The 23,933-nt window shown below is 58.7% G+C and overlaps 8 protein-coding genes and 1 pseudogene across 8 annotated transcripts; 2 read left to right on the top strand and 7 right to left on the bottom strand.

Moving 5' to 3' along the window:
• Positions 1-103: 103 nt before the first annotated feature.
• ACA1_052170 (uncharacterized protein) lies at positions 104-487 on the top strand (the record flags this gene model as incomplete). Its single annotated transcript, XM_004343882.2, has 2 exons — positions 104-211; positions 320-487. 2 exons carry the CDS (start codon positions 104-106, stop codon positions 485-487), a joined length of 276 nt encoding a protein of 91 aa, XP_004343932.1.
• A 107-nt stretch (positions 488-594) lies between these two features.
• ACA1_052180 (apoptosisrelated protein PNAS-4, putative) lies at positions 595-2,377 on the bottom strand (the record flags this gene model as incomplete). The annotated part of the gene is made up of 9 exons (XM_004343883.1): positions 595-636; positions 712-784; positions 858-967; positions 1,113-1,220; positions 1,355-1,454; positions 1,575-1,647; positions 1,813-1,895; positions 2,015-2,126; positions 2,260-2,377. The coding sequence occupies 9 exons, from the start codon at positions 2,375-2,377 to the stop codon at positions 595-597; spliced, it is 819 nt and encodes a 272-aa protein (XP_004343933.1).
• A 154-nt stretch (positions 2,378-2,531) lies between these two features.
• On the bottom strand, positions 2,532-5,983 carry ACA1_052190 (uncharacterized protein; the record flags this gene model as incomplete). The annotated part of the gene is made up of 10 exons (XM_004343884.1): positions 2,532-2,920; positions 2,994-4,121; positions 4,206-4,359; positions 4,459-4,563; positions 4,644-4,747; positions 4,880-5,007; positions 5,117-5,216; positions 5,308-5,458; positions 5,554-5,696; positions 5,800-5,983. 10 exons carry the CDS (start codon positions 5,981-5,983, stop codon positions 2,532-2,534), a joined length of 2,586 nt encoding a protein of 861 aa, XP_004343934.1.
• Positions 5,984-6,138: 155 nt separating this feature from the next.
• On the bottom strand, positions 6,139-7,991 carry ACA1_052200 (ribosome biogenesis GTPase Era, putative; the record flags this gene model as incomplete). The annotated part of the gene is made up of 9 exons (XM_004343885.1): positions 6,139-6,267; positions 6,389-6,568; positions 6,689-6,742; positions 6,820-6,942; positions 7,065-7,183; positions 7,317-7,372; positions 7,450-7,496; positions 7,621-7,704; positions 7,800-7,991. 9 exons carry the CDS (start codon positions 7,989-7,991, stop codon positions 6,139-6,141), a joined length of 984 nt encoding a protein of 327 aa, XP_004343935.1.
• Positions 7,992-8,563: 572 nt separating this feature from the next.
• Positions 8,564-10,410, bottom strand: ACA1_052210 (RasGEF domain containing protein; the record flags this gene model as incomplete). Its single annotated transcript, XM_004343886.1, has 9 exons — positions 8,564-8,769; positions 8,889-9,018; positions 9,108-9,188; positions 9,282-9,374; positions 9,486-9,575; positions 9,654-9,728; positions 9,822-9,896; positions 9,985-10,134; positions 10,219-10,410. 9 exons carry the CDS (start codon positions 10,408-10,410, stop codon positions 8,564-8,566), a joined length of 1,092 nt encoding a protein of 363 aa, XP_004343936.1.
• Positions 10,411-10,651: 241 nt separating this feature from the next.
• Positions 10,652-14,110, bottom strand: ACA1_052220 (uncharacterized protein; the record flags this gene model as incomplete). The annotated part of the gene is made up of 5 exons (XM_004343887.1): positions 10,652-10,806; positions 10,901-10,968; positions 11,097-11,557; positions 11,623-11,998; positions 12,084-14,110. The coding sequence occupies 5 exons, from the start codon at positions 14,108-14,110 to the stop codon at positions 10,652-10,654; spliced, it is 3,087 nt and encodes a 1,028-aa protein (XP_004343937.1).
• A 560-nt stretch (positions 14,111-14,670) lies between these two features.
• ACA1_052230 (uncharacterized protein) lies at positions 14,671-15,264 on the bottom strand (the record flags this gene model as incomplete). Its single annotated transcript, XM_004343888.1, has 1 exon — positions 14,671-15,264. The coding sequence occupies one exon, from the start codon at positions 15,262-15,264 to the stop codon at positions 14,671-14,673; it is 594 nt and encodes a 197-aa protein (XP_004343938.1).
• A 162-nt stretch (positions 15,265-15,426) lies between these two features.
• Positions 15,427-19,409, bottom strand: ACA1_052240 (annotated as a pseudogene).
• A 590-nt stretch (positions 19,410-19,999) lies between these two features.
• On the top strand, positions 20,000-23,871 carry ACA1_052250 (acetylCoA carboxylase, biotin carboxylase subunit, putative; the record flags this gene model as incomplete). The annotated part of the gene is made up of 16 exons (XM_004343889.1): positions 20,000-20,174; positions 20,261-20,330; positions 20,414-20,585; positions 20,730-20,851; positions 20,976-21,123; positions 21,249-21,364; positions 21,466-21,583; positions 21,696-22,003; positions 22,080-22,176; positions 22,317-22,418; positions 22,521-22,613; positions 22,763-22,898; positions 23,007-23,197; positions 23,301-23,385; positions 23,477-23,700; positions 23,773-23,871. The coding sequence occupies 16 exons, from the start codon at positions 20,000-20,002 to the stop codon at positions 23,869-23,871; spliced, it is 2,256 nt and encodes a 751-aa protein (XP_004343939.1).
• Between the last annotated feature and the right edge of the window lie 62 nt (positions 23,872-23,933).

The following is a 23,933-nucleotide window of genomic DNA, read 5'->3' on the forward strand; positions in this document are numbered from 1 at the left end:
CATTCGCAAGTACGCTCTTTTGTGAGGCCTCCCCTACTACGCTGATGCTCTGGCGCGCGATTCTTTGCATTCTCACATTCGTGTGCGTGCCGCCAGGCCACCGATGACGTCTGGGGACGTGTTCAGCTTCTCTCCGCTCGTGCGGTGCAAAGACGGTCGATTGCTGCGGTTGGCCGACCGGAGCCAGTTCTTTTACGACCACGACGGCAACGTATGAAGCCGGCGCATCTTCTTCTTTTCCAGCACCACACATGTTGTGACTACCGCACGACACTCACGACACACACACACACACACACGCACACACCCACGTCAATAGGCACACTGCGCTATTTTGTGCGCGACGAGCTGGCATGAGGACACCATGAAGGAGAGCGAGCGCTTCAACAAGTGGCTTCCACTGCGTCAGCTGGCCTACCACCCTGAGCCTCGCCCGGGCGACGATGAAGCCAACGGCGGCGCAACATCATCATCATCATCTGGCTAACCGTCTTGTCTTGCCCCGTGAATCCGCGGTGAAGGAAAAAAACTATGTATATACGATCATGTGTGCAATGAGTAGTAAGTAGAGCCCATTGGAGTTTGGTGTGAGCTTCAGTTGAGCTGCTGGATGATGACCGCGTTGAGCAGGCCCGCCTGTGGATTGCGTGTGAAAATCGGCAGGAATGTCAAATATGGCGGGTTCGATCGAAGAGAAGTGCACTTGGGTACCTCGGCGAGGGTTTGCCCTGGGTCGGCCAGCACGGTCTTGGGGAAGGAGGTGCACAGATCGTAGGCTCGCACACTGCACACACACACACATACGAGGCCCCCGTTACTTACATTACTCGCATTCTACTCGACATGCCATACACTACCTTGTGATGTTGTCGATGTACTGTCTGACGTCGCCGACCGTGTGCGAGTGGTTGAAGCTGGCCTGGGCTCGGCTGCCGTCGTGCAGACGGAACTGCAGGGCCGTCACCGGCTGTTCGTCATCCAACTGATCATCGCCCCCGCCGCCACACACAGTTGTTGTTAGACAAGCGCACACGCACACGCACACGCACACACACGCGCACACGCACACGCACACGCCACCGCACACGGCACACGGCACATTAGGTGCGCACCTTGATGGTGTAGGTGATGGCCGAGGCCTCCTTCGGGGGCGGTGCGGGCGTGGTCGCGGTGGTCGACGAGCCCGAGAGCGTGTAGCCCTGTCCGTCGAACGCCTTGGGCTGCAGGACCACAACATAACGCAGAAAACAACCGTTAAATAAGTAAATTGAAAATGAATTTTTATCAATTCACTAAAATGGGGATTTAAAAAAATATAAATAGATAAATGCAACAAAATAAGGGGGTGCGGTACGGCGGGCGGGACTGGAGCTGCGGGGGTCGTGGGTCCGAGCCAGCCGCCCACGAGGGGACCGGCCAGGGTGGCTGCCCGGTTGATCCACCCGGGAATGTGCCTGAGGGGGGGAAAGAAGAAGAAGAAACGAAGCGCGTCAGCCACAAAGGTCTGATCTCGACAAGTGATCACCTCCAACGTGAGCTCGGTTGGGGTTGGGTTGGGTTGGGTGGTCGGGTACTTGTCAAGCAGGGCCACGCAGAGGGCATCGGAGAAGCTGTTGCAGTTCTTGCCCGTCATGTGGTAATTGTCGTCTGTTACGCACACACCGCACACACCGCACACACCGCACACACGCACACACCGCACACACGCACACACACGCACACACGCACACACACGCACACACGGAACGATTAGTTAGTAACTAGGCCGAGTGGGGCGTGAGGCCTGCGGTGGTGTCTCCCAGAGAGACGCACTCGTGAACTCCTTGGCGAGGTTGTTGATGACCGCGCGGAGCTCGGAGGACGAAAGGCGGATCTGGCCCATCTCGATCGACTCCCTATGAAGGTGGTTGTTGTAGTGGTGGTTGGTGGGTGGTGGTGGGGTGGCACGACGACGGCCGACGTCAGCGGTTCTACGCCTAGGCAATGCACAGAAGAAAGGGCGAGTGGGCAGTACCGGTACTTGGCCGGCGGGGGCACGGTGCGCGGCACGGTGGCGATGATGCCGCCGCCGCCGGCGCCCTGCTCGCCCCCGTAGAACGAGAACTCCTGGCCCATGATCTCCACCCCTGAAAATAAATACAGAAAGAATAAAAGAATTAGAAAAAATAAAATGGGCAGGTATACCCAGATAAATGTTATGAGCGATTGAAATAAATAAATAAATAAATAAAATATGAATCGTGGACACGGCGGTGGCACCTGTGTGGTAGAGGCCGAGGCCGAAGGAGTGTCCCCAGTTGTTGGGCACCAGGTCGTACACGTTCAGGTAGACCGTCACGGCACCACTCGAGCCACGTCGCCCACCAGTCCACTCCATTTGTTGTTGTTGTTGTTTTTTTTTTTTTAATGCTTTGCGTTTTTTTTGTGAATCCGCTCTTCACGGGTTTGTTTCGCGCCGGAGTGACGTGGCACTTGAAGAAAAGAAAAAGAAAAGAAAAATTATTCAAATATAAAAATGAGCGCCCAGATGACTACTGGTCGGCTTGTGGCTCGCCCTCTTCATCATCCTGATGGGTCTCCTGCTTCTCGCTTCCCTCGATCTTCTCCCACTCGGCGTCCTCCTCTTCTTCCTCGGTCTGGTGTCGCACTTCTTCGTCCTCCGCTTCTACAGACGTCTCCTCCGGAGGCTTGACCGTCTCAGCTACAGCAGCGGCCTCGGCAGCGCCACCGGCGTCGTGTTCGGGTTCGACCTCGTCGGCTTCGGCTTCGGCCTCGCTCGGCTGGGCTTCGACGTCAGCTTCGGCTTCGTGGTGCTCCTCATGCCGGGGCTCGCCCGTGGCCTCCTCGGCGGGCTCTTGGAGTTGGGTGGGTTCCTCCTCCTTCTCCTCCTCCTCGAGCTTGATCTGCTCCACCTCCATGCCTGAAAGGGGCGGAGCCAGATGTGAGCGACCGATAGCGCTACACGATCGCGGGGGGGAGGCGCAAGCACTTACCTGAGCCGTCGCGGCGCAACCCCGAGCCCGCTTTCCAACCCATCTTCTGCAGCAACTGGTAGCTCCAATCGTTGGAGGGGACGAAGGTGTCCATGGAGGCCTCACCACCTTCAACCACGATCTCGTCTGCGGTCGACTCGGTCGAGGCCTCCTCTTCGACGGCCTCTTCGAGCGCCACGGGCACCTCCTCCGTCGATTCCTCCTCGGGGGTGTGCTCTGCTTCTTCGTTCGGTCGGCTTTCGTCGTCTTCTTCAACGAGCTGCTCGGCCTCCGCGAGCTCTTCTTCCGCAGCTGACTCCTCTTGCTTGACATCAGTGGCGGCTTCATCAATCGATACTTCAGCTCCTTCGCTCTTGGCGTCGCTTTCGCTCTTCCCTTCGTTTTCGTTCTTCTTCTGATCGTCGCCGGTGGCGCTGGGCTTAGGAGGCTCGAGGAGGAGGGAGTCAGCAGAGTCGACCAGCTCCCACTCGACGGCGTCCTCGCCGCTGTAGGCGCGGCAGTGCATGATGTCGTCGAGCGAGAAGTCCGCGATCTCCGAGGGACACGTGAACACGCGGCACAGCGTGCGGCCCTTGAGCGGTGCAAAGATGGGCGCGAAGCGCTTCCACTCGCGCGCCTTGCGCTCGTCGCTCATCTCCGCCAGGCACTCGCGGTCCTCCTCGCTCACCTCCACCACCAGCCGCGTCTCCGTGCGCGTGCGGCGGCCGTCGATGTCCGTCCCGATCTCCTGCTTCGTCAGCGTCATCTCGTTGGTGTCGACGCTCGACTCCACGCTCGTGTCGCGGAAGTAGGCGACGCTCTGGCGCCGGCCGCCAGTACCGGAAGCGGCGGTCTTGTGGTTGTCGTTGCTCTCGTCCTCCTCTTCGCCGCCGTCGTCATCGTCCGCAGCGCAGCCGGCGGCGATCATCCGGGCCTCTTCGCTGTGCTTCACGACGTCGTCGTCGCTGCCGTTCTCGCCTTCGCTGCTGGACGGCGGCGCGACGACTTCTTGGCCCTTGTCGTCGATCTCCTTGGTGGTGGTGGTCTTCGACACAACGGTCACGGCCTTGTGCTCGGGCGCGCGACGGATGAAGATGGCCTTGACCTGCTCGGGATACTGGGCAGCCAGCTCCGCATAGATCTCCGGGTCTAGACGTGCGTGCGTGTGCGGCGTGTCAGCCACCACACATATAGGCAGTGGGAATGGCCAGCAGAGGTGAATGACGCGCATACCCTTCTCACCAGAGTCGCCGACGAAGATGAACTTGCGCTTGGGGAACTGCTTGAGAATGGGCTCGATGAGACGCTTCTTGGCAAAGTGCGGCGATTTCAGGAAGGCAAAGAGCGACGAGTCCTTGACGCGCAGATGGCGCAAGTGCACGGTGCCCTGGAGAGGTGGACATGAGAGCGATTCGGGAGCCGCGATAGCATCGTTAGCGCTATTTAGCTCATCACGCGGATCACCACGCTTAGCTCCAAGTGGTACCTTGGGGAAATTAGAGAGCTCAAAGAATTCGCTGATGCTCGGGTAGTACTGCCAGGGACCACCCGACACGTAGTGGAATCGTGCACCGAACTCGGCTTCCCAGCCCTGTTGGTTGTCGCGACGATGGATGACGTGGCGTCAGCAATTAATTAAAGAATAAAAAGATAAAAAAGAGAAGGTCGTACTCGATAGAGCTGAGCCATGCCGGGGACGGCGCGGAGCTGCTTGAGGAATGAGTACAAGACAAGCTTGCGCTTGTCGCACACCATGCTGATGCGAATGGTGTCATCTACACACACACACACACGACACACGACACACACCACAGAGGAGCCGCGTAACCGATTGATAATGCGTGAGCAATGCCAGGCGCACAGGTGCCCACGGGTGTGTCAGCAGCAGGAGGGGTTCGCCGACGTACCAATGTCGGAGATCACCGAAACGCCGACGTCTTCGAGGAGAAGCGCCTCGCCCTTGAACACTGTCTGCTGCTCGTCCTCGAGCACCGACGAGAAGCGGACCCAGCGTGCGTTCGGATAGTGCGAGGAACTGTGTGTCGGGTGCGCACACGCCACGGTTAGCTTTTGGTTGCGCTGCGCTGCTGCAGACACGAGGGACAGTGACGATGGGGGGGGGGGTGATGATGGTTGGTCCTTACGGCTGCTGGTAGCTGATGAGCGAGGCCTGCTTGCGCGGAATGACAAGCTCCTCCTCGAAGTGCCCATTGCGCGATGAAAGAGTCGACAGCGTGTGCACTCCTGGAAATCGCAAGCCCCGAACGACGGTCAGGTAAGACCTCCGCGCGCGCATCGCCACAAGACACGACACGACGCACGAGCATGTGCGTACCAGGGTTGTCGGACGAAGACATGAACTGGACGGACACGCGCTTGCCGCGGCGGTTGTCGACGATGAACGCGCTCAGACGGCTCTCGACCATGAGCGTCTCCGCAGCGTTGCCCGCGGCCGGCATCGTCCGCTTGAGCCCCGCAATGATAGCCTGCAATGATGACGATGATGGTGGTGATAGCGTAGAGGCGTGAGTCCTGTGGCCTACGCAATTTGTAGCGTACGGACGGCGAGGAGAAGGCGTACGCGGCGCAGGTTGGTGTCGCGCTTGGGGTGGTAGAGCCAGCCGTGGACGGTGACTGCGATAGCCTCGCCACGATTGACCAGCCGCGCGATGGTCGGGAAGAAGGTGATCACCTCATCCCTTCGCTGCTTCGTCTCCCACGGGTCTAATGGACCAATTTAATGGATCCATTGATGGATTTGCAAATGCATTTGCAATAAATCAGCGAAAAATGGAATGGCAACGTACGAAGGGGGGTTGCACCGTACCAATGTATTCGACCCAGTAGAGCATGACGAGGGCGGCATACCAGCAGAAGTAGATGTCCATCCACGAGAGCACGAAGCCGGCAAGGCCAAACACCACGTAGAACACCAGCCCGATGCTCCCATAAATCAATCCAACCACCAGGCCAACCACATAGAACACAAATCCGAAGAGGGCGCCTATCATCTTCGCCCTTGCAGCGCTGCCACGCTCTTTGTTCTGATCTCAAGAAGCCTGAACCTCTTCTTGGTTGTCTTGCTTATTCCAGCCACGTCAGCACCACGTCAGCAAGGGGCTTGTCGTTGTTGGTGGCAAGTGGCCTCAACTTGGCGTAATGATCATCATCTCTTCTCCTGCACCTTGACTTCAAGGTAGAGGTGAACTTTTCGCTTACACAACTTCTCCAGCTCCTGCTGCACGCCCATGGAGATGCACTTGATGGTGCGGCCGCCCTCGCCCACCAGGATTTTCTGGGATCGACCACACACGCACGCCAATGAGCTGACGTCACGCACAACACGACACGCACACGACACACACGACACACACGACACACACACGACACACGAAGAGAGGATGGAGGGTACATACCTTGATGCGAACATTGGGGACTAGGATGTTTTGGTGGATGATGTAGCCACCGTCCTTCTTTGACGTGTACCAGGCCAGGTTCTCCTGCCACACCCGGTAGGGCACGTCGCTGTTGGTGCGCTGGAAGATCTTCTCCCGGATGACCTCCTCGGTCTGCTCGAGCAGGCTCTGGTCGGTCGTCTGGTGTGTGTGTGTGTGTGTGTGTTCGGCCGCAATGCAATCGTTAACACAGCCTTGCAAGCGCTCAGCAAAAGCCAAGCCCCGCACACAGGACAACACTCGCGCGCGCGCTATGCGTACCCAGTCAGTCGGGTAAGGCAGGTCGCCGGGAGCAGCCTTCGAGATGAGATAGTTCTGATTGGGACGGGAATCGTGTTGTGAGTCGCAAGGCCACAACACTACCAGCCGCTAGGTGAGGAATTAATTAATACCTTGAGCTCGTCGAGACCGCTTCCCTTGAGCGCCGAGACGAAGAAGATCTCATTGAAGATGTTGTCCCGATTGTACTCGTCCACCTTAGGCAACACGCGCTCTCTCGGCTCCACCAGGTCCATCTGCGAAGATAACCATAGTTCGTCAGCTAAAAGCCTCCGACGGATTCGTGTGTCGTGTGCCGTGTGCCGTGTGCCGTGTGCCGTGTGCCGTGTGCCGTGTGCCGTGTGCCGTGTAGCCGTACCTTGTTGAGAATAAGAAGGATCTCGCTTGCGTTAATGTGCGATCGATCCCTTGTCAACCGATTGACTATGCTGAGCGTCATATCATCGATCTTCCTGGCGGCGTCAACCACCACCGCCACTACAACCACCAACCATAGTTCATATCAGGAGGAGAATAAAACCGGTGTGTTGTGTGTCGTGTGTGTGTCGTGTGTGTGTCGTGTGTGTGTGTGTGTGTGTGTGCGTGTGTGTGTGTGTGTGTGAAGCTGTACCAACGTCGGCTTCTTGCATGGATTCCCACCCAGTGACTGCCACCTCTCGGCCATAGCTGAAACACAATAACGCGGCACATTGGAGGTGAGAAAACAAATAATTGTTACCTAAGCGATTGAGTCATGTACTCACCTCTTCTGCAGACGCGGCGGCACCACGCCCGGCGTGTCTGACAGGACCTACAGGCAGCACCACCACACACCACCACCAATCAGCGAACCAACCAAGCGGGCGGCAAAGGTGTGCAGCCAAAGAATCGCGAGGCCAAGCAAGGAGAGAAACAAAGAGAGAAGAGGAGCGGACCACTTGTGTGTTGGTTGCTTTGTCCTGGAGAATGCCGATCACCTGCTCCCGCGTCGTCTGCGCCTTCGGACTCACTGCCGACACCTGTTGCAGGCGCCGCGGCAGGCAGAGATCCACCACGCTATCAGCCACCGCACACACCGCACGACACGCAACGCGACGGGATGCCCAGGACGTACGCGGGACTGAAGGAGCGCGTTGGCGAGACTGGACTTGCCGGCATTGGGCGCGCCCAGGAGGGTCACCTCGAGCACCCGCCCGGCGCTGCTTTCGCTCTCGAGCGCGCTCGGCAGGTTGCTGTCCATCGCGATGCCCATCACCTCGGGCGGCGGATCGGATCGCAGATGTCGGAGCGGAATGACGCCCCTCATCCTCTTGGCCTTGGCCTTGGCCTTGGCTTCTTCTTCCTCCTTCGCTGCTGTTCCGGTTGCCGTCGATGCTTCTTGCCCTGTCGATGAATCTTTATCTTTTTTGTTCGCGTTCATTCGTCGGTATCGATCCATGATCGCGTAGCCTCGTCTGCTCGCAGTGGCGAAGGCTGGCGCCTGGGGCAGGAGGCACGTTGACGTGTGCATCACAGATGATCGGCCGATAATCTGTGATGCTGTGGCGCAAATCGTGGAGGCCCCAAATTTTGCGTGATTGGGTATGAGCGCAAGCTGGCGGCTGCAACCCCTCCGCGTGGCCATCGTTGGTGGTGCTATCCGCACACCGCAGAGGACAGTTACTACGCCGCAACCCCGTCGCGATCGCATCTCCATCTTGCTAATAATTAAATATGTTTTTGCTTTTGTGTTTTGTGTTTTGAGTTTCGTTTCGTAATCGTTTTGTTTTGTTCTGTTTTGTTTCGTTTCGTTTCGGAAATGCACGCAAAAAGGGTGGTCTTACATTTTGGCTGGGGTGGGTTCCCTTGTGTTTGGAGGAATCAAGAGTGAGTGTGTGGTCAGGAGCCGCGAGGTTTGATGACGAGGGACTTGTCGTAGACGCCCTTCTCGTCCATCCAGCGCATGCGCCCGAGGCTGTTGGTGCTACCTCCGCCCTTCTTCCTCTCCGTCGGCTTCCGGTCGAGGAAGTAGCTCTGCACCTGCGGCAGCGGCTTGAACGGATACGTCGCGTTCTGGTACCGGTTGAGCTCCAGCATTACCTTGCCTGCGCCCGCCGCGTGTGCGTGTGCGTGTGCGTGTGCGGTGGTGCGTGTGCGAGAGAACACCGAGAGAGTAAGTAGACGAGCGGCAGGGGTCCCACGGGGGAGAAAAGTTCTATCGTACCAAGCATCATCATCTTGTTGAAGTTGACCATCCCGTCCCGTGTGTCGTCGTTTTCGTCGATGTAGGTCACCTGCGTGAGGTAGAATCCCATGAAGGGGATCACCGGTGGCGTACACAGCGACAGCGTCGTCTGTAAAGTTGTGTACACGCGTGTGAGCGGCCATTGCGCGAATGTGTGTGTGCGTGTGTGTGACTCGGCCCGCTCTTGAAGGGGCGTACCCGCATGTTGGCAAAATTTTCATCGGGGTTGAGCAGCTCGTAAAGGGTGTCGAGTGCCAGCTGCGCCTTGGGTCCGACCGACTGCGCTCAATCAAATCCATTTTAACAGGGAAAGCGTTGGGTGAGCTTTAGGCGCGAAAGCTTCCGGGTTGCGTGCGGGAAGGAAACACGCACCTCCCACTCGGCGGTGAGTCGTCGAATGGACGAGTTGTTGAGGGCCGACAGGAGCAGCATGATGCCGTTGTAGTTGTTCAATGCTCGCATTTCCTGCGAAACGAAACGAAAATGAAAACAACATCAGCTTTTGAGCTGAACCAATGCATTGACCGCAACGGCGCGCGCTGAAGAGGGGGGCGGGTGCATTGCATGTAAATTTACCTTGGCGGCGTTGACAAATTTGGAGATGGTCTTGGCGCGGTCCTTCACCTCCGCACCGGTCACGATCTGCGTCATCACCCACAAGCTCACCTGCATTGTACAAAGAAGGGTGGGGTCAGTCACCAGGAGACCTCATCTTTGGTGGTGGTGGGTGGGAGGGGGTTGTACCTCATTGAACCAGCGGATCATGGCCGAGAGGTTCCGTGCGTTCTCCTTGTGCTTCACCCAGTTTTGATGGAAATACTGTGGGCGGCACATGATGATTGGATGCGCAGCGTGTGGCCAGATTAGGTCCGAACGAGCATATTTTAGGTCCGAGCCTCAAGGGGGAAGTACCTCGCTGGGGCTGATGCGGGAGAAGGTCTTGAAATCGGCCAACGTCAGCTGCTGCGCCAATTCCTTGGCCGAGAGCTGATGATCATCGCAACGAGTCAGACCTCGACCAGTCGACCGCCGCGTCTGGTCGGCCGGTGGGTGCGGAGAGAGTGGTATGGGGTACCTCTTTGAGTACCGGGGCGGCGGTGCCCATTTCCTCTTCGGCCTCCTTGGCCTCCTCCTCGGGCTTGACCTCCGCTGCCACCGCTGCCGCCTTGGCCTCGGCCTCCTCCTCCGCCTTCAGGTCGCTCTCCAGATTCTCCACGTACGCTTTCTGCGCTCACCGCGACAAAAAAAAAAAACACATGAGACATACGGCCGCACGCACGACGCACGACACACGGCACATGGAACGAACCAGTTTGGCAGCGGCAGCGAAGAAGGGCGCAAAATCGATCTTGGAGGCGACTGTGGCACGGTCCTTGCTGCGCTTCTCCTTCTTCTCGGCGTCGCGCTGCTTCTTGAGCTCGTCGACCCAGTTCTCGAACTTGGTCGTGAGCTGCTTGTCGTTGGCGAACGTCAGCGGGAAGCGGTCGGCCCACTCCGTCATGATCTGGATCACCCTGTAATATCCGCACATATATCATGAGGATTTATATATTTGTATATTAAGAATATACAAAAGTATATATGTATATTAAGAAGAGACATAAAATATAAAATAGCTATAAATCAGTGGTGGCGCGTGCCTCACAGCGGGAGAGCGGTAGCCCTTGGTTTTGTTCTTCTCTTCGAGAGACGACGGGAGCGCGCCGGTCAGCACGTACCTGCCAGGCGCGACATGTCACGGGTCAACACCCAGACAACACTCGCGAAAGAAAGAAAAAAGGAGAGAAAGAGCAGAAAAGGACGCACGTTTGTCGGAGGTGGTCCAGCACGGTGACGGAGGGCACGAACAACGGGTGGACCAGCAGGAACACGTCAATGTAGAGGTCCCGATCGAAGCCTGACACGAGCAACCATTTGATGATGTCGACAGATTAGCACCGGGCCAAGAAACGAATATAACCAATAAATGCAATCATATCACGCGATCGTACCCGAGGGGTCTTCGTCGGCGCAGGTGAGGCGGTTGATCAAGCCCGGCACCGTGCCGAGAGCCACGATCCTGGTCGCGTACGCAAAATCCACCAAAGAATGTCAGGAATTCAATATGTGGGTTTATGTATATATGTATATACACAAAAATGCATATTCATTACTGGCAAACATGTTCGGGCCGGAGGGTTGTCGTACCTATTACCGGTGGCGGGGTCGGGTTCGGAGAATTGCACGTGCACGGCGTCGGGAGCCACGGTGGGTGTGCTGGGCGAGGGCGGCGGCCGGCGTCGCGGACTCTTGAGGAGCTCCGCGGCCGACACGGTAGGCACCTCGCCCGAGGCATCGCCAGCTGCCGCGGCCGGCGACGCAGAGCCAGCAGCTACGGCAATGGGCAGCACGGGGACGGCCTTGCCCCGGAGCGACCCTGGCCCGCCGTCGCCGGAGGTACTCTTGTCGCCCTTGGGCCTGGCGCGGTCCTTGTCGCTGTCGGCGCGCTCGCGGGAGGCGGGTTTAGCTCCGGCGCCGGCGGAGCCATCGGCGGGGCCGCCGTGGCGCACCATCTGCTGTAGAATCGAGTCGAACATGGCCATGGTCTTGGGGTTCACCTTCTTGGGCTCGGCGCCAAGCATCTCCTCGACCGTGCTCTGCCTCCGGTGCTGCAGATCGTTGCATTCAGTACATTCCACACATACCAGCGCACACGACACTAAGCACACGGTACCATGGAGGACTGTGGCGCCTGCTGCAAAAATTGAGCCTTTTCCAGGACTTTGCCGCGAGGCATATCGGAGGAGGCCTTGTCCGCGGCCGCGGCCGCTTCGGAATCCTTCGGGGTAAGCAGGAACTGGGCCTTCTCGAGCACGTTGCCGCGAGGAATGTCGACAGCCGGCGCCTTGCATTCCTTGTCCGCCTCGGTGGGCGACTGCTGCAGGAACTTGGCCCGCTCCAGCACATTGCCTCCGCCGCCGGCGGGTCGCGGGCTCAGCGACCTACGATCGGCCGCCACCGCCGCAGCTTCCTCCTCGCTCGGCTGCTGCAGGAACTTGGCCCGCTCCAGCACGTTGCGCTTGGGCACACTCTCCTCACGCGGCGACGTCCTTTAGTGTGTGCGTGTGTGCGTGTGTGCGTGTGCGGTTAGAAACGGAGGTGCACATGCGCGTGAGTGCGAGTGAATGTGAGTACTTTGCGGGCGCGGGGGCCTGCAGGGCCTGAGCTAGCGCCGACACGGAGCGGACTGGGAGCGGCTGGGGCGGCGCGCCGCTGCTGCGGGGCGATAGCGAGTGCGCGCTGCTGCTCCCGGCGCTCAGCGGTCGCCCGGACCCGTTCGCGCTCCCAGCCGAGGCCATGGGCAGCGCCCCCGACGACGCCGAGCGCGTGGGGTTGATCGGCAGCGGCAGCTGGCCGGTCGACTCCATCTTGGCCACGCCCTGCTTCATCGTGTCGAAGAAGGCCTGCGTCCCCGTGCGCTTCCGTCCGCTGCCGCCGCTGCTCTCCGCCTCGGCCTCAGTCTCGGCCTCGGCCTCTGTCGTCTTGGTATCATTCCCGTCGTCGCCCTTCTTCGGCTCGGCCTCGGTCGGGTCTTGGCTCTCGCTGGGCGTCGCCTGCGGCTGGTCATCGCCCTCATCGGCGCCCTTCGGGTCCTCCACCTGCGGCTGCGCGCCATCGCTCTCGCCCGCCGACGCGTCGCTGTCATCGTCGTCGGCCGATCCGGCGGTGGTCGCGGCATCGGCCGGCGGCGTGTCGACGACGATGACGACGTCGGGCACAGCGGGGCTCGGCTCGACCTCCGCCGGCTCCTCCTGTCCGCCACTGTTCCCGGACTCAGCGCTGGCCACGTTCGACCCCGACTCCGCCTGCGTCGCGTCCTTGACATCGGCTTCCTGTTTTACATCTTCTCCCTCCTCGCCTTCGTCTTCGCTCTTGGCCTCGCCGTCTTCTTTCTTTTTCGCTTCTGTCTCCTCCCCTTCGTCGCCGTTGCTGGCGCCGGCCTCGGGGACCACTCTTTCGGCAGTTCCCGTCTCCACCGTCGCTTTCTCTTCGCTTTCGCTCTTTTCTTCGCTCTTTGGCTGCTCGGCTTCCTTCGCTTCCGTGGCCTCGGAACCCGCTTGCTCCGTCTTCTCCTCCTTTTCCTCCTTCTCCTCCTTCTCTTCGTTCTTTTCCTCCGCGGCTGTCACCACCTCTTCCGTGATCGTCTTCTCCTCTACCTCCTCCACCTCCACCTTCTGCGCTCCATCCGCTTCCTTCGGCTCTTCGCTTTCCGTCGCCGCCTCGACCTTCTCTTCAACCTTCACCACCTCAGCCGCCGCCGGCTCGGGTGTCGGCTCAGGCTCGGGTTCAGGCTCGGGCTTGGGCTTGGGCACGCTCATACCAAACTCCTCGAGGAACAGCGTCGCCACGCGCTTGGGCTTCGCCGCTTCGGCCGCTTCGGCCTGACGGGCCTTCTCCTTCTCCAGTTCAGCCGCCGCCTTCTGGGCCGAGGCCGGGGCTGACGCCGAGGCCGAGTCGTCGACCGACCCGCGCGGGGTGAGGGCGATCCGCGCACGCCGCGACCCGCTGTCGCTCAACGACGACGACGACGACGACCCGATGTAGGAGCCTGAGCGCGACTTGGACTTTTTCTTCTCCTTCTTCTCCCCCTTTTTGTCCTTCTTCTCCTTCTTGCCCTCCTTGTCCTTGTCCTTCTTCTCTTTCTTGTCTTTCTCCTTCTTCTCCTTTTTGTCTTTCTTCTCCTTCTTGATGTCGCTACCTCGTCGCGAGCCATGAGGCGAAGATGAAGATGATGAGGGGGCGGCGTGGGAGGCAAACGAACCTAGCGACAACAAAGGAGATGATGAAGCTCCCGCGCCTGAGAAGGAGACCACGCTCGCCTTGCGGTCCTTCTTGCGGGCGCTCACCGTCGACGAGTCGTACTTGCCATCCTTGCTACTCTGTTTTTTGTCGACTGGGGTCGAAGCCGTGTCCTTGTCGGCGCCCGAGCCGCTGCGGCTCTTGCTGACGGAGGCGGAGGAGAGGTCGAGCAGGCTGCGGCTGCGGTACTTGCTGCGCTTCTCGTCGGACGAAGATCGCTTGCTGGACGACTTCTTTTCCTTCTTTTCATCTTTTTGATCCTTATCCTTATCTTTAGTACTCGATTTTCGCTTGGAGGCGGCCGCGAGCAACTGGTCGTCATCGAGAAGGCTGACCGCCCTCTTGGGCGGCTTGTCTGTCATTTTTTTAATCTACTTTTCCCCCCCTTCTCTCTTTCGTTCTTCTTGTCGCTTTTCGTTCTTCTTCACCCCAGCGACCAAGACCACGAACTGATACAAAATAATGATAAAAATTAAAACACAAATAAATATGTAATTTATAATTTAGCGTTGCCTCGACAGGTTCAGTCGGGTCCAAAAATTTGCTGTAAATCACAATGAGAATCTGCCAACGTGACCATCCATCAATAAAATTGACCGTCTCACAAAGAAGAGAGGAAGAGCGCAAATCTTATCCTCTAACAAGGTTACAATAAATAAAAACAAGGAAAATTACTTAGGCTCCACAAAGCAGCCAACGTTGGGTGCGATTTCATCATCCACGCGCGTGTGAGCAGTTCAAGCTGGAGGATATGCAGAAGGCGGCCCAACGCCACATCGAGAAGAACATCAAGCTGGTGGAGCGCCTCTGTGAGCACCTCGTGGCTGGCCGCTACGAGGAGGACTGAGACCCCAACAACCAATCACCTCCACGAGATTACAGTTTTACTCAGCATGCGATGCATTTGGCAGTGATAAATTGGTCACAAGAACACATCAAGATCCTCGGCCGCGTTGCTCAACGCACAGGTCTTCTCGTCCCAGGGACAGCCGTTGGCCTGCGCCCACTGGAGCACCTCAAGATGGCCTCGCGAGGCCGCCAACGCACAGATATGCTTGTCCCATGGGCAGCCGTTGGCGCGAGCCCACTGGAGCACCTCGAGATGGCCTCCCATGGCCGCCACCCTGCACGTCGACTGGTCCCATGCAGGACAGCCATTGGCGTGCGCCCACTGGAGCACCTCGAGATGGCCGCCCTGGGCCGCCAAATAGCATGTCCACTCGGACCAGGGACAGCCGTTGGTGCGCGCCCACTGGAGCACCTCGAGATGGCCTTCCTTAGACGCATTCGCACAAGTCCACTCGTCCCAGGGACAGCCGTTGGTGCGCGCCCACTGGAGCACCGCAAGATGGCCTTGCTCCGCCGCATGAGCACATGTCTGCTTTATCACTGATCGGGGGGGCAGGGGAGGGCTGGCGCGCATCCAGGTGGTGCACACGAAGCGGCAGGCCACGCGACTGACCAGGTCAACTTGGCTGAGCACCAGTCCCACAAGCTCGGGCGTGAGTTCCTCCATCCTCCTCGACTTCTTCTCCTCCGGCAACTTCTTCTGCAGGCTTCAACCCAAACTCCTTAGTGTGCTTCTTGTTCGGCAGTTAATTTTGCTAAATTACTAAGAAGCCTGCCCCGTCGGCACGCTTGCTCTTATGAATGCTAGTCTTAGTCTTCCGCCGTATTTTTACTTGCCAACACCGCGACCACCTTCGACGAAGCGACGTCGGCTGGCGAAGGAGGAGAAGAAGATGATGAAGATGAAGAAGAAGCGAAAGGAAACGTCAAGCGGAGGGCCGAGACGATGGGCAGCCCGAGCGGGCGCAGGGCGAAGAAGAGCAGCACCACCAGCATCACGAGATTGAGCACCAGCACCAGCGACACCAGCAAGTAGGCGTAACTGCAACATTACAACACAGTTGTACCGCACGCACACAAGACACACATGTGAGGCCTGATCATCATCACCAAAGGAAAAGAATGTTGTGGAGATGGGTACTCGTCGGCCACGGTGAGAATGTTGTCAAAGTCGTTCCACTCGACGACCAGCGGCCGGTCGTCGTGGGTGCTGAGCGAGTTGAGCTGGTTGAAGGCCTTCCACAGGGTCTGCGTGGCGAAGGTGAACGCCACCGTCCCGATGGCGGCCTCTTCGAGCAGGTTGTCGGTGGCCGAGGCGAAGGGCACCAGGCAGTGCTGGAGGGTGAGCGCGACCAGCAGCACGAGCATGATGGCGGCCGGCCGCACGGGGTTGGTCGACGCGACGAGCGACAGCAGGGCGGGGAGGGCCAGGCGCCGCGCGGTGAGGGCCAGCTCGAACCAGCGCATGGTCGGGCGGTAGCAGGCTAACAGGCCGCCCAGGCAGTAGCGCGTGCGGGGCTCGTCCAGGCGTCGGCGCTGGAAGAAGAGCACGGCCGTGAACAGCAGCGGAATCCCAAACACGTAGATCACGATCGACGCCACGCTCAGCTTCTGCAGCGCGCCCCAGTCCGTGTCCCTGCGCGACATGGTGAGCGAGTGCAGTGTGTCTTGGCGTGTGCGTGGCGTGCGAGTTGTGTGTGTGGCGTACGAGGAGCAGCGGAGCCAGGGGAGGGAGGCCATGAAGCTGGAGTTGGAGTCGGCGTGGGGCTCGTCGACGCAGTCGAACACGCCCAGCGAGCGGTTGGTCAGCTCGAACAGTAGGAACCAGACGACCCACAGCCACGCGTAGACCCCGCCGTACCACGGCCGCCCAACCGGCTTGGCCCCGCTGCGGCTTGCCAGCAGCACCTCCTCTCCCCTTAGTCGAGGCGTGAGCTCCACCACGTAGCTCCGGCCTACGCTGTCATCATCGTCGTCGTCTTGCCGACCACCCTTTGCGACAGGGTGGGCGTCATTGTCGACACCCGCTGGCGGCGTGCCGAGGCCGAGCCGGCCGCGGCGCCAGAGATAGGCCATGCGGGCGAGCACGATGAAGCCGATCAGGGCGGTGGCGAGGGGTATGATGAGGAAGAAGGTGGCCAGGTTCCACACGGGGTCGCTCATCCAGTTGAGCAGGCACTCGATGCCGGTGCCGTCGGTGCTGGCGTTGAAGAGGTCGAGGTAGCGCATGCCGCGGCTCAGCACCCACTCGGGCCAGGTGGTGTTGAGCATGGCCGTGGTCTGGGCGAAGACGAGGAAGATCTTGAGCGCGCCGCCGTCGCCCACCTCTCGCGCGGACTTGCGGAGCCGGGCCAGCAGCGCGCGGTCGCGCCACACGTGCGCGGCCACCAGCAGCGCCACGGCGCCCACGACGAACACGCACAAGCCGATGGTAATGCCCACGATCGCCGCCTCGGAACACTGGATGCATCGGCTCCCGCTGCGAAAGAAGCAATCAGAAGACGAGGCGCACATGCAGTGCGAGCACAGCCGGCCTGTGGTTTTTAAATGTACAGGAATTCGAGTCAGCTGAATGAATGGAATGTGGAGCTCGCGGGCTTGGAGGAGTGGGGGTACCTTCGGTGCCGGGCGAACACATGACGCAGGAGGAGTTGATGCCTTGGCCGTATTCGGCCGAGCAGGAGCGCTTTGGGTTGCACGCGCTGTCCTGCCCATTGCTCCCGTAGTCGGTGCAGGGCATCGCCCCCGTCACTTGAGCTGCAGCCGCGCGCGGCACATATCATACAACACACAGCACGCAACACAGCAAAGTGAGTGAAGCAAGCTCGGATCAATGCTGAATGGATGGAAGCGGTCAGTGACGAACAGTGGTTGTTGAGGATGGGATAGAAGCCACGTTTCCAGGAGAGGGTTCGGCCCATCGTGCACGCGCAGTTGACCGGGCAGAGGCCGCAATCATGCGGCGGAGCGCCGTAGTAGCCGTCGGCGCACCTGCAGTACTGATAACCGTAGAACTCGGGCGACGTGCTTATCTGCAACCACATTGGGAGAAGAATAATAATAATCTTAAGTCCGAGCACAGCGTTTTTATGTCCGAGCGGGGTGGGGTGGCGTACCCGAAAGTAGTACGGCGGGTAGGCGGCGGCCGACGGGCAATAGTAGACGCGCCGGTCGCTGACGTCCAGGCCGCTCTGATCGAACCCGAACCAGTGCAGTGTGGAGTTTGGGTCGAGTCGCATTTGCAGGTTGCCTGTGGTCGGACAAGAATGCGTGTTGGGTCGGAAAGGGAGTCACGGCACAACGAATGAAGAAACAAACCTTTGACGGAGATGTAGGCCAGAGAGGTAGCAGAGGCGATCAGGTCGTCGCCGATCGTGCCGCTTAGTTTTGCGTTGTCGCTTACGTCGAGCACGGTGAGCGGCGAGATAAACTGGTTTGAAACCAACTTGACTCGTGAGTGATCATGCTCAGTCCGACACACGACACACGACGCACGACGCACGACGCACGACACACGACACACGACACACGACACACGACACGCACGTGGGAACTACCTGGGGAAACTTTGGAATCTCTCCGTCGAAGTTGTTGGCATCGAGCAGGAGCACTTGCAGTGAGGGATGTCTCACGAGTGCCTGCGGGATCGTTCCATTTAATTGATTGTACGACAGCACAAGCTGAGTGAGGCTCGGCAAGCTGGCCAGCGATTGCGGAATTGGGCCTGGGAACGTTGATGCATCATCTCGACAGTCAGAACGCAACCCAATACCACACCGCGCGACCAGCAACACGACACACGACACACGACACACGACACACGACACACGACACACGACACACACGACAAATGAGGGCTGACCTGAGAAATTGTTACTCGCGAAGGTGAGTCCGACGGCGAGCATGGTAGGGTTGGTTAGATTCCACTTGCTCGGGAGTGGCCCAGAGAAGTGATTCTTCGAAACGTCCTGTGCGTGTGTGTGTGTGTGTGTGTGTGTGTTGGCACCGCACACAATGCCGTGCGTCAGTTTTGTGTTTACCGGTAAGAAGGCGCCGGGTGCAGGTGAACAGAGGGTGGGATGGAGTACCAAGGCCAGCAGCTGCGAGTTGGAGAAGATCTCCGGCAGGCTACCGGAGAAGTAATTGCTGGAGAGCTGGAGGAATTCCAGGTTGGAAAGACAGCCGAGCGAGGCGGGCACGGACGATGTGAGGTCGTTGGACCCGAGAAAGAGCCCTTGCAACGCGCCAAGGTTGCCTGTGACATATTTATAATATTTATTGTATTAATAAATACAAAAATCAATATAAAAAAACAAAAATGATAAACAAAAAAAAAGAGAGAAGACAAATAATGTGAGCGAGTACCGTAGTAGTCGGGCAAAGGGCCATAGAACAGGTTTTGTTGCAGGCTCAGGTATTGCAGGCGCGGAAAGGCCATCTCCAAGCCGAAGGCGGGCAGGGTACCATCGAGATAGTTGTCATCGAGGACGAGCGTGGTGAGCGTGCAAAAGCGGCTCCACGACGCTGGGATCGAGCCCAAGAGGCCGACAGACGGCAGGTTGAGCGTCACCCATACGGCTTGGCTGTCGACGAAGCACGTGACGCCGACCCACTCACAAAAGACGGTACCTACGCACAGCGCTGCCGGTAAGAACGGGAGGAGGCGCGGTGACGCACCGCATGTACTCCTCGAAGGGAGGGGACATGGTGCGTACCGTTCGCCAGCCAGCATGTGTGAAGATCGCATGGCACCTTCCAGTGGGGACCGTGGGTCGCGTGGTAGAACTCCTCCAAAAGCTTACCCGTTTCGTCCCCTGTGCGCAACCCGCCACACAAGGCGACAATCAGCACTCGGCCGACAGGGACCCAAAAAGAACGAAAGCGAAGACAAAAATGAAATAAAAAGAATGAAGAAAAAAACAAGGCCGAAACAGGGGGCGTACAGCTTGGGGGCTGGCAGGGTGGAGGTTCTGGAGGACAACTGGTTGTGGGTGAAGAGAGGGGGAAAGAGGGAGGATGTGCAGGGAGGCGGCTCCGGAGATGAGGCGAGGAGTTTGGAGAGAGCAAGGCGTTGATCGCGTTTGTAAGCCCGAAAAGGATTAAAAGATGAAGAAGTGGAACGAATCGACCCTGCATCGATGCCGTCCCGCAGGGTGCATGTACGCAGGTGGGAGTTATTCTTGCCGGTTTTTTCGGTTTTTTCGTTGATGCATATTTTCTTTCACCTTTTCTTCTTTGTTTTTAAGCCCAAAACCGCCAGATTTGTTTTGCCCTCCAAAACCGGAATTGGCGGGACGGCATTGCCTTCGTCATGATCACCAGCGTATCCCTCCGTATCGCCCGGTCGTCTCGGCATTCACCGTTGCATTCAATCGAAAGGAATTGATTGACGTAGGGGGCAAATGTATGCGGCACGACGAACGCTTGGGGGCAATGCCGCGGCTGCGGCGGTGACGTGCTACGGGGCGACGTCGTCCCGTTCGGTGCTGCTTATGCTGGAGCGCAGGGCTGCCACTACTGGCAGATTCGCGGTTCCCCTCTCATCGCGTGCGGCCTACTCGTCCCGCCCTGGCCTCGGTTCGCCTCTGCCTCATCCTCTCCATTTGAATTTATTTTACAAATAATTGAACTTTAATGGCCCTCTTGGCTCACCATCTGCTCAGGCAAGGATGGCAGGATGTTCGACAAGGTGCTCATCGCCAACAGAGGTGAGATCGCATGCCGTGTGATGCGGTACAGTGCCTCCATTTGATTTAAATTGATCTACATTCGCTCAATTTTTCCATAATTAATCAAATTCCATTTGTGGGCAACAGGACGTGCAAGCGTCTGGGCGTGAAGACGGTGGCGGTCTACAGTGAGGCCGACGCCAAGTCCATGCACGTGGCCATGGCCGACGAGGCGTACCTCATCGGCCCTCCTCCCGCCAAGGAGTCCTACCTCAAGGGCGACTACATCATCGAAGTCGCCAAGAAGGCTGGCGCTCAGGTGCGGTGTCATCGCATGCGCACAGCACCGCACACGCACAGCACCGCACACGCACAGCACCGCACACGCACAGCACAGCACCGCACGCACACTCATCATCGCACACGTCCGGTCTAACGTTATCGCCGGTTCGTGCGTCTTCAGGCCATTCATCCTGGCTACGGTTTCCTGTCGGAGAACTCGCGATTCGCCAACCTCGTGGAGCAGAGCGGACTTGTGTTCATCGGCCCTCCCGCGTCGGCCATCAACTCCATGGGCTCCAAGAGGTACACGCACACGCACACGCACACGCACACACACACACACGACACACACGCACACACACACACACACAAGCACTTGAAAGTGTCGGCTCTCGCTGATCATGCTCTCGATGATGACGCCACACAGTGAGTCAAAGAAGATCATGAGCAACGCCGCCGTGCCGATCATTCCCGGCTACCACGGAGAGAAGCAGGACGTGGACTACCTGATGGCCGAGGCCGAGAAGATCCAGTACCCCGTGCTCATCAAGGCCGTCATGGGTGGCGGCGGCAAGGTTCTCTCTCTCCACTCGCACACGCACTCGCACTCGCACACGCACACGCACCACCGCACACGCACCACCGCACACTCTGCAGGCGCAGACGATCGTGTGATACTAACACTCGTTCGGTCGTGCAGGGTATGCGCATTGTGGAGACCAAGGAAGACTTCGTGGAGGCTTTGCTTTCGGCCAAGCGCGAGGCCATGTCCTCCTTCGGCGATGAGAACGTTCTCGTGGAGAAATACATCACCAAGTACGTCGCACCACCGCAGCTATGCAGCACCGCACACGCTACACCGCACACACACGTTCGTCTGGCTTACGCTTGTTCTTGGGTGGCTTGTCACTCGGTAGGCCCCGCCACATCGAGTTCCAGGTGTTCGCGGACAAGTACGGCAATGTTGTCCATCTGTTCGAGCGCGACTGCTCCGTCCAGCGCCGACACCAGAAGATCATCGAGGAGGCCCCCGCCGTACGTCTCCACCCCTAATAAATAATTACATAAATAATAAAATAGTTATTGTTAATACATAATTAATAAATAATACTAATAATAATAATACGCTCTGGTGGTGTCACAACAGCCCGGCATGACCGAGGAGCTGCGAGCGCGCATGGGCGAGGCCGCCGTCAACGCCGCCAAGGCCGTGGGCTACGTCGGCGCGGGTACCGTGGAGTTCATCATGGACTCGACCACCAAGGGCTTCTACTTCATGGAGATGAACACGCGCCTCCAGGTCGAGCACCCCATCTCGGAGATGATCACCGGGCAGGACCTCGTCGAGTGGCAGCTCAAGGTCGCCTCGGGCCAGCATCTGCCGCTCACCCAGGACCAGCTCAAGATCAACGGTCACGCCTTCGAGGCCCGCATCTACGCCGAGAATCCCCGAAAGTACGCCGCCACCGCCACACCACCCTGTGCGTGCCCAGGCTAAACACGACACACACACACACACACGGTACACAGGGGGATTCCTTCCGGGTACGGGTAAGCTGGTCCACCTTTCCACGCCCGAGCCGTCCTCCCAAGTGCGCATTGAGACTGGTGTGCGCCAGGGCGACCAGGTACCGCCTTATCATCATCATCTTCTTCTTCGTCGTCTTCGTCGTCTTCGTCTTCCTTGCATGACACTTGTAGTGCTCTCTGCGTGGTGTTGTTTTCAATGGCAATTAATTTATAATTGTGTCGTGCGCGCGCGACGAAGGTGAGCATCTTCTACGATCCCATGATCGCCAAGCTGGTGGTGTGGGACACCGACCGTACCTCCGCGCTCAGGCGCCTCAACGCCAGCCTCGGCCACTACCAGGTACCCGTCGCCTTCCCGCCACATAAGAAAAGAATGAAAAGAAAGAAAGAGAGAAAAAGAAAAAGAAACAAATGTGTACTGAGGCTCGTGTCGTGTGTCCAGGTGGTGGGCCTGAACACCAACATCGAGTTCCTGGGCAAGCTGGCGACCCACCCCTCGTTCATCGAGGGCGACGTGGAGACTGGCTTCATCGAGGTACCGATGGCTTATTTTCTTTAACTTTTTCGGTTGCCAATCTGACACACGACACACGACACACGACACACGACACACGACACACGACACACGACACACGACACACGACACACGACACACGACACACGACACATACACTTGCTGCCTAGCATCACCGCAACGAGCTGTTCCCGGCCATCTCCGCCCCGTCGGAGAAGGTGCTCGCGCTGGCGGCCCTCTCTGTGCTCAGCGAGGAGCGCGCCGCTAACCTGAAGGAGGCCGAACGCAACTCAGCCGACGCACACGGTACGCGCGCGCCTCGTCCCTCCCGCTGAACGCTGGTGTTCGCACTCGCAGCTCGCACCTCACCGCACACGCACACACACGCACCACCGCACACGCACACACGCACAGGCGCGTGGTCTCTGCCCGGCTGGCGATTGAACGAGGAGCAGACGCGCGAGCTCAGGTTCGTCGCGCAGGTGGGCGAGGAGGAGTCGGCCGAGTTTGCCGTGCTGGCCACCTACCGCCCCGACAACACCGTCAGCATGAAGTGCAAGAAGGTCGTCGCCCAGGAGAAGGGCAAGAAGGCCCACCACCACGAGGTACCTGCAGCACACGACACGACACGACACGACACGACACGACACGACACGACACGACACGACACGACACGACACGACACGACACTCACTCGAAGCACAACAGGAGGACTCGGCGGAGTTCACCGTGACGGGCCAGGTGGGACCCACCGGCGAGATCAAGGCCAGCGTCGGTGATGAGACCATCACCGGTACAGCCCCCCCTCCACATTTCCACCATTTACCACCGCACACGCACGACCGCACACACTCACACTCACACCGCACACACACGCACAACAGACGGCCGAGTGGTGAGGCACAAGAACACCCTGAACGTGTTCCTCAAGGGAGTGCACCACGAGGTCAACCTGGCGCTGCCCAAGTTCCTGTCGGCGGGCACCGAGGGCCGCAAGGGTGGCCTCACGTCGCCCATGCCCGGCAAGATCGTCAAGCTCTTCGTCCAGCCCGGCGAGGAGGTCAAGAAGGGCCAGCCCCTCATCGTCATGGAGGCCATGAAGATGGAGGTACACACCCCGCACACACACACACACACACAATCGCACACGCTCACCGCACGGACGATCGCACACACACAGCACACGATCCGCAGCCCGGCGGACGGCAAGGTCAAGAGCGTCGGCGTGTCGGTGGACCAGTTCGTCGAGCAGAACGTGGCTCTTGTTCAGGTTGAGTGAGCGTCGAACGAACGAGAAGAGAGAAATTATACATCATCATCATCTCATCATACACCAACCAA

The sequence above is a fragment of the Acanthamoeba castellanii genome (assembly GCF_000313135.1).
Source record: "Acanthamoeba castellanii str. Neff unplaced genomic scaffold scf7180000084594, whole genome shotgun sequence".
NCBI lineage: Eukaryota > Discosea > Longamoebia > Acanthamoebidae > Acanthamoeba > Acanthamoeba castellanii.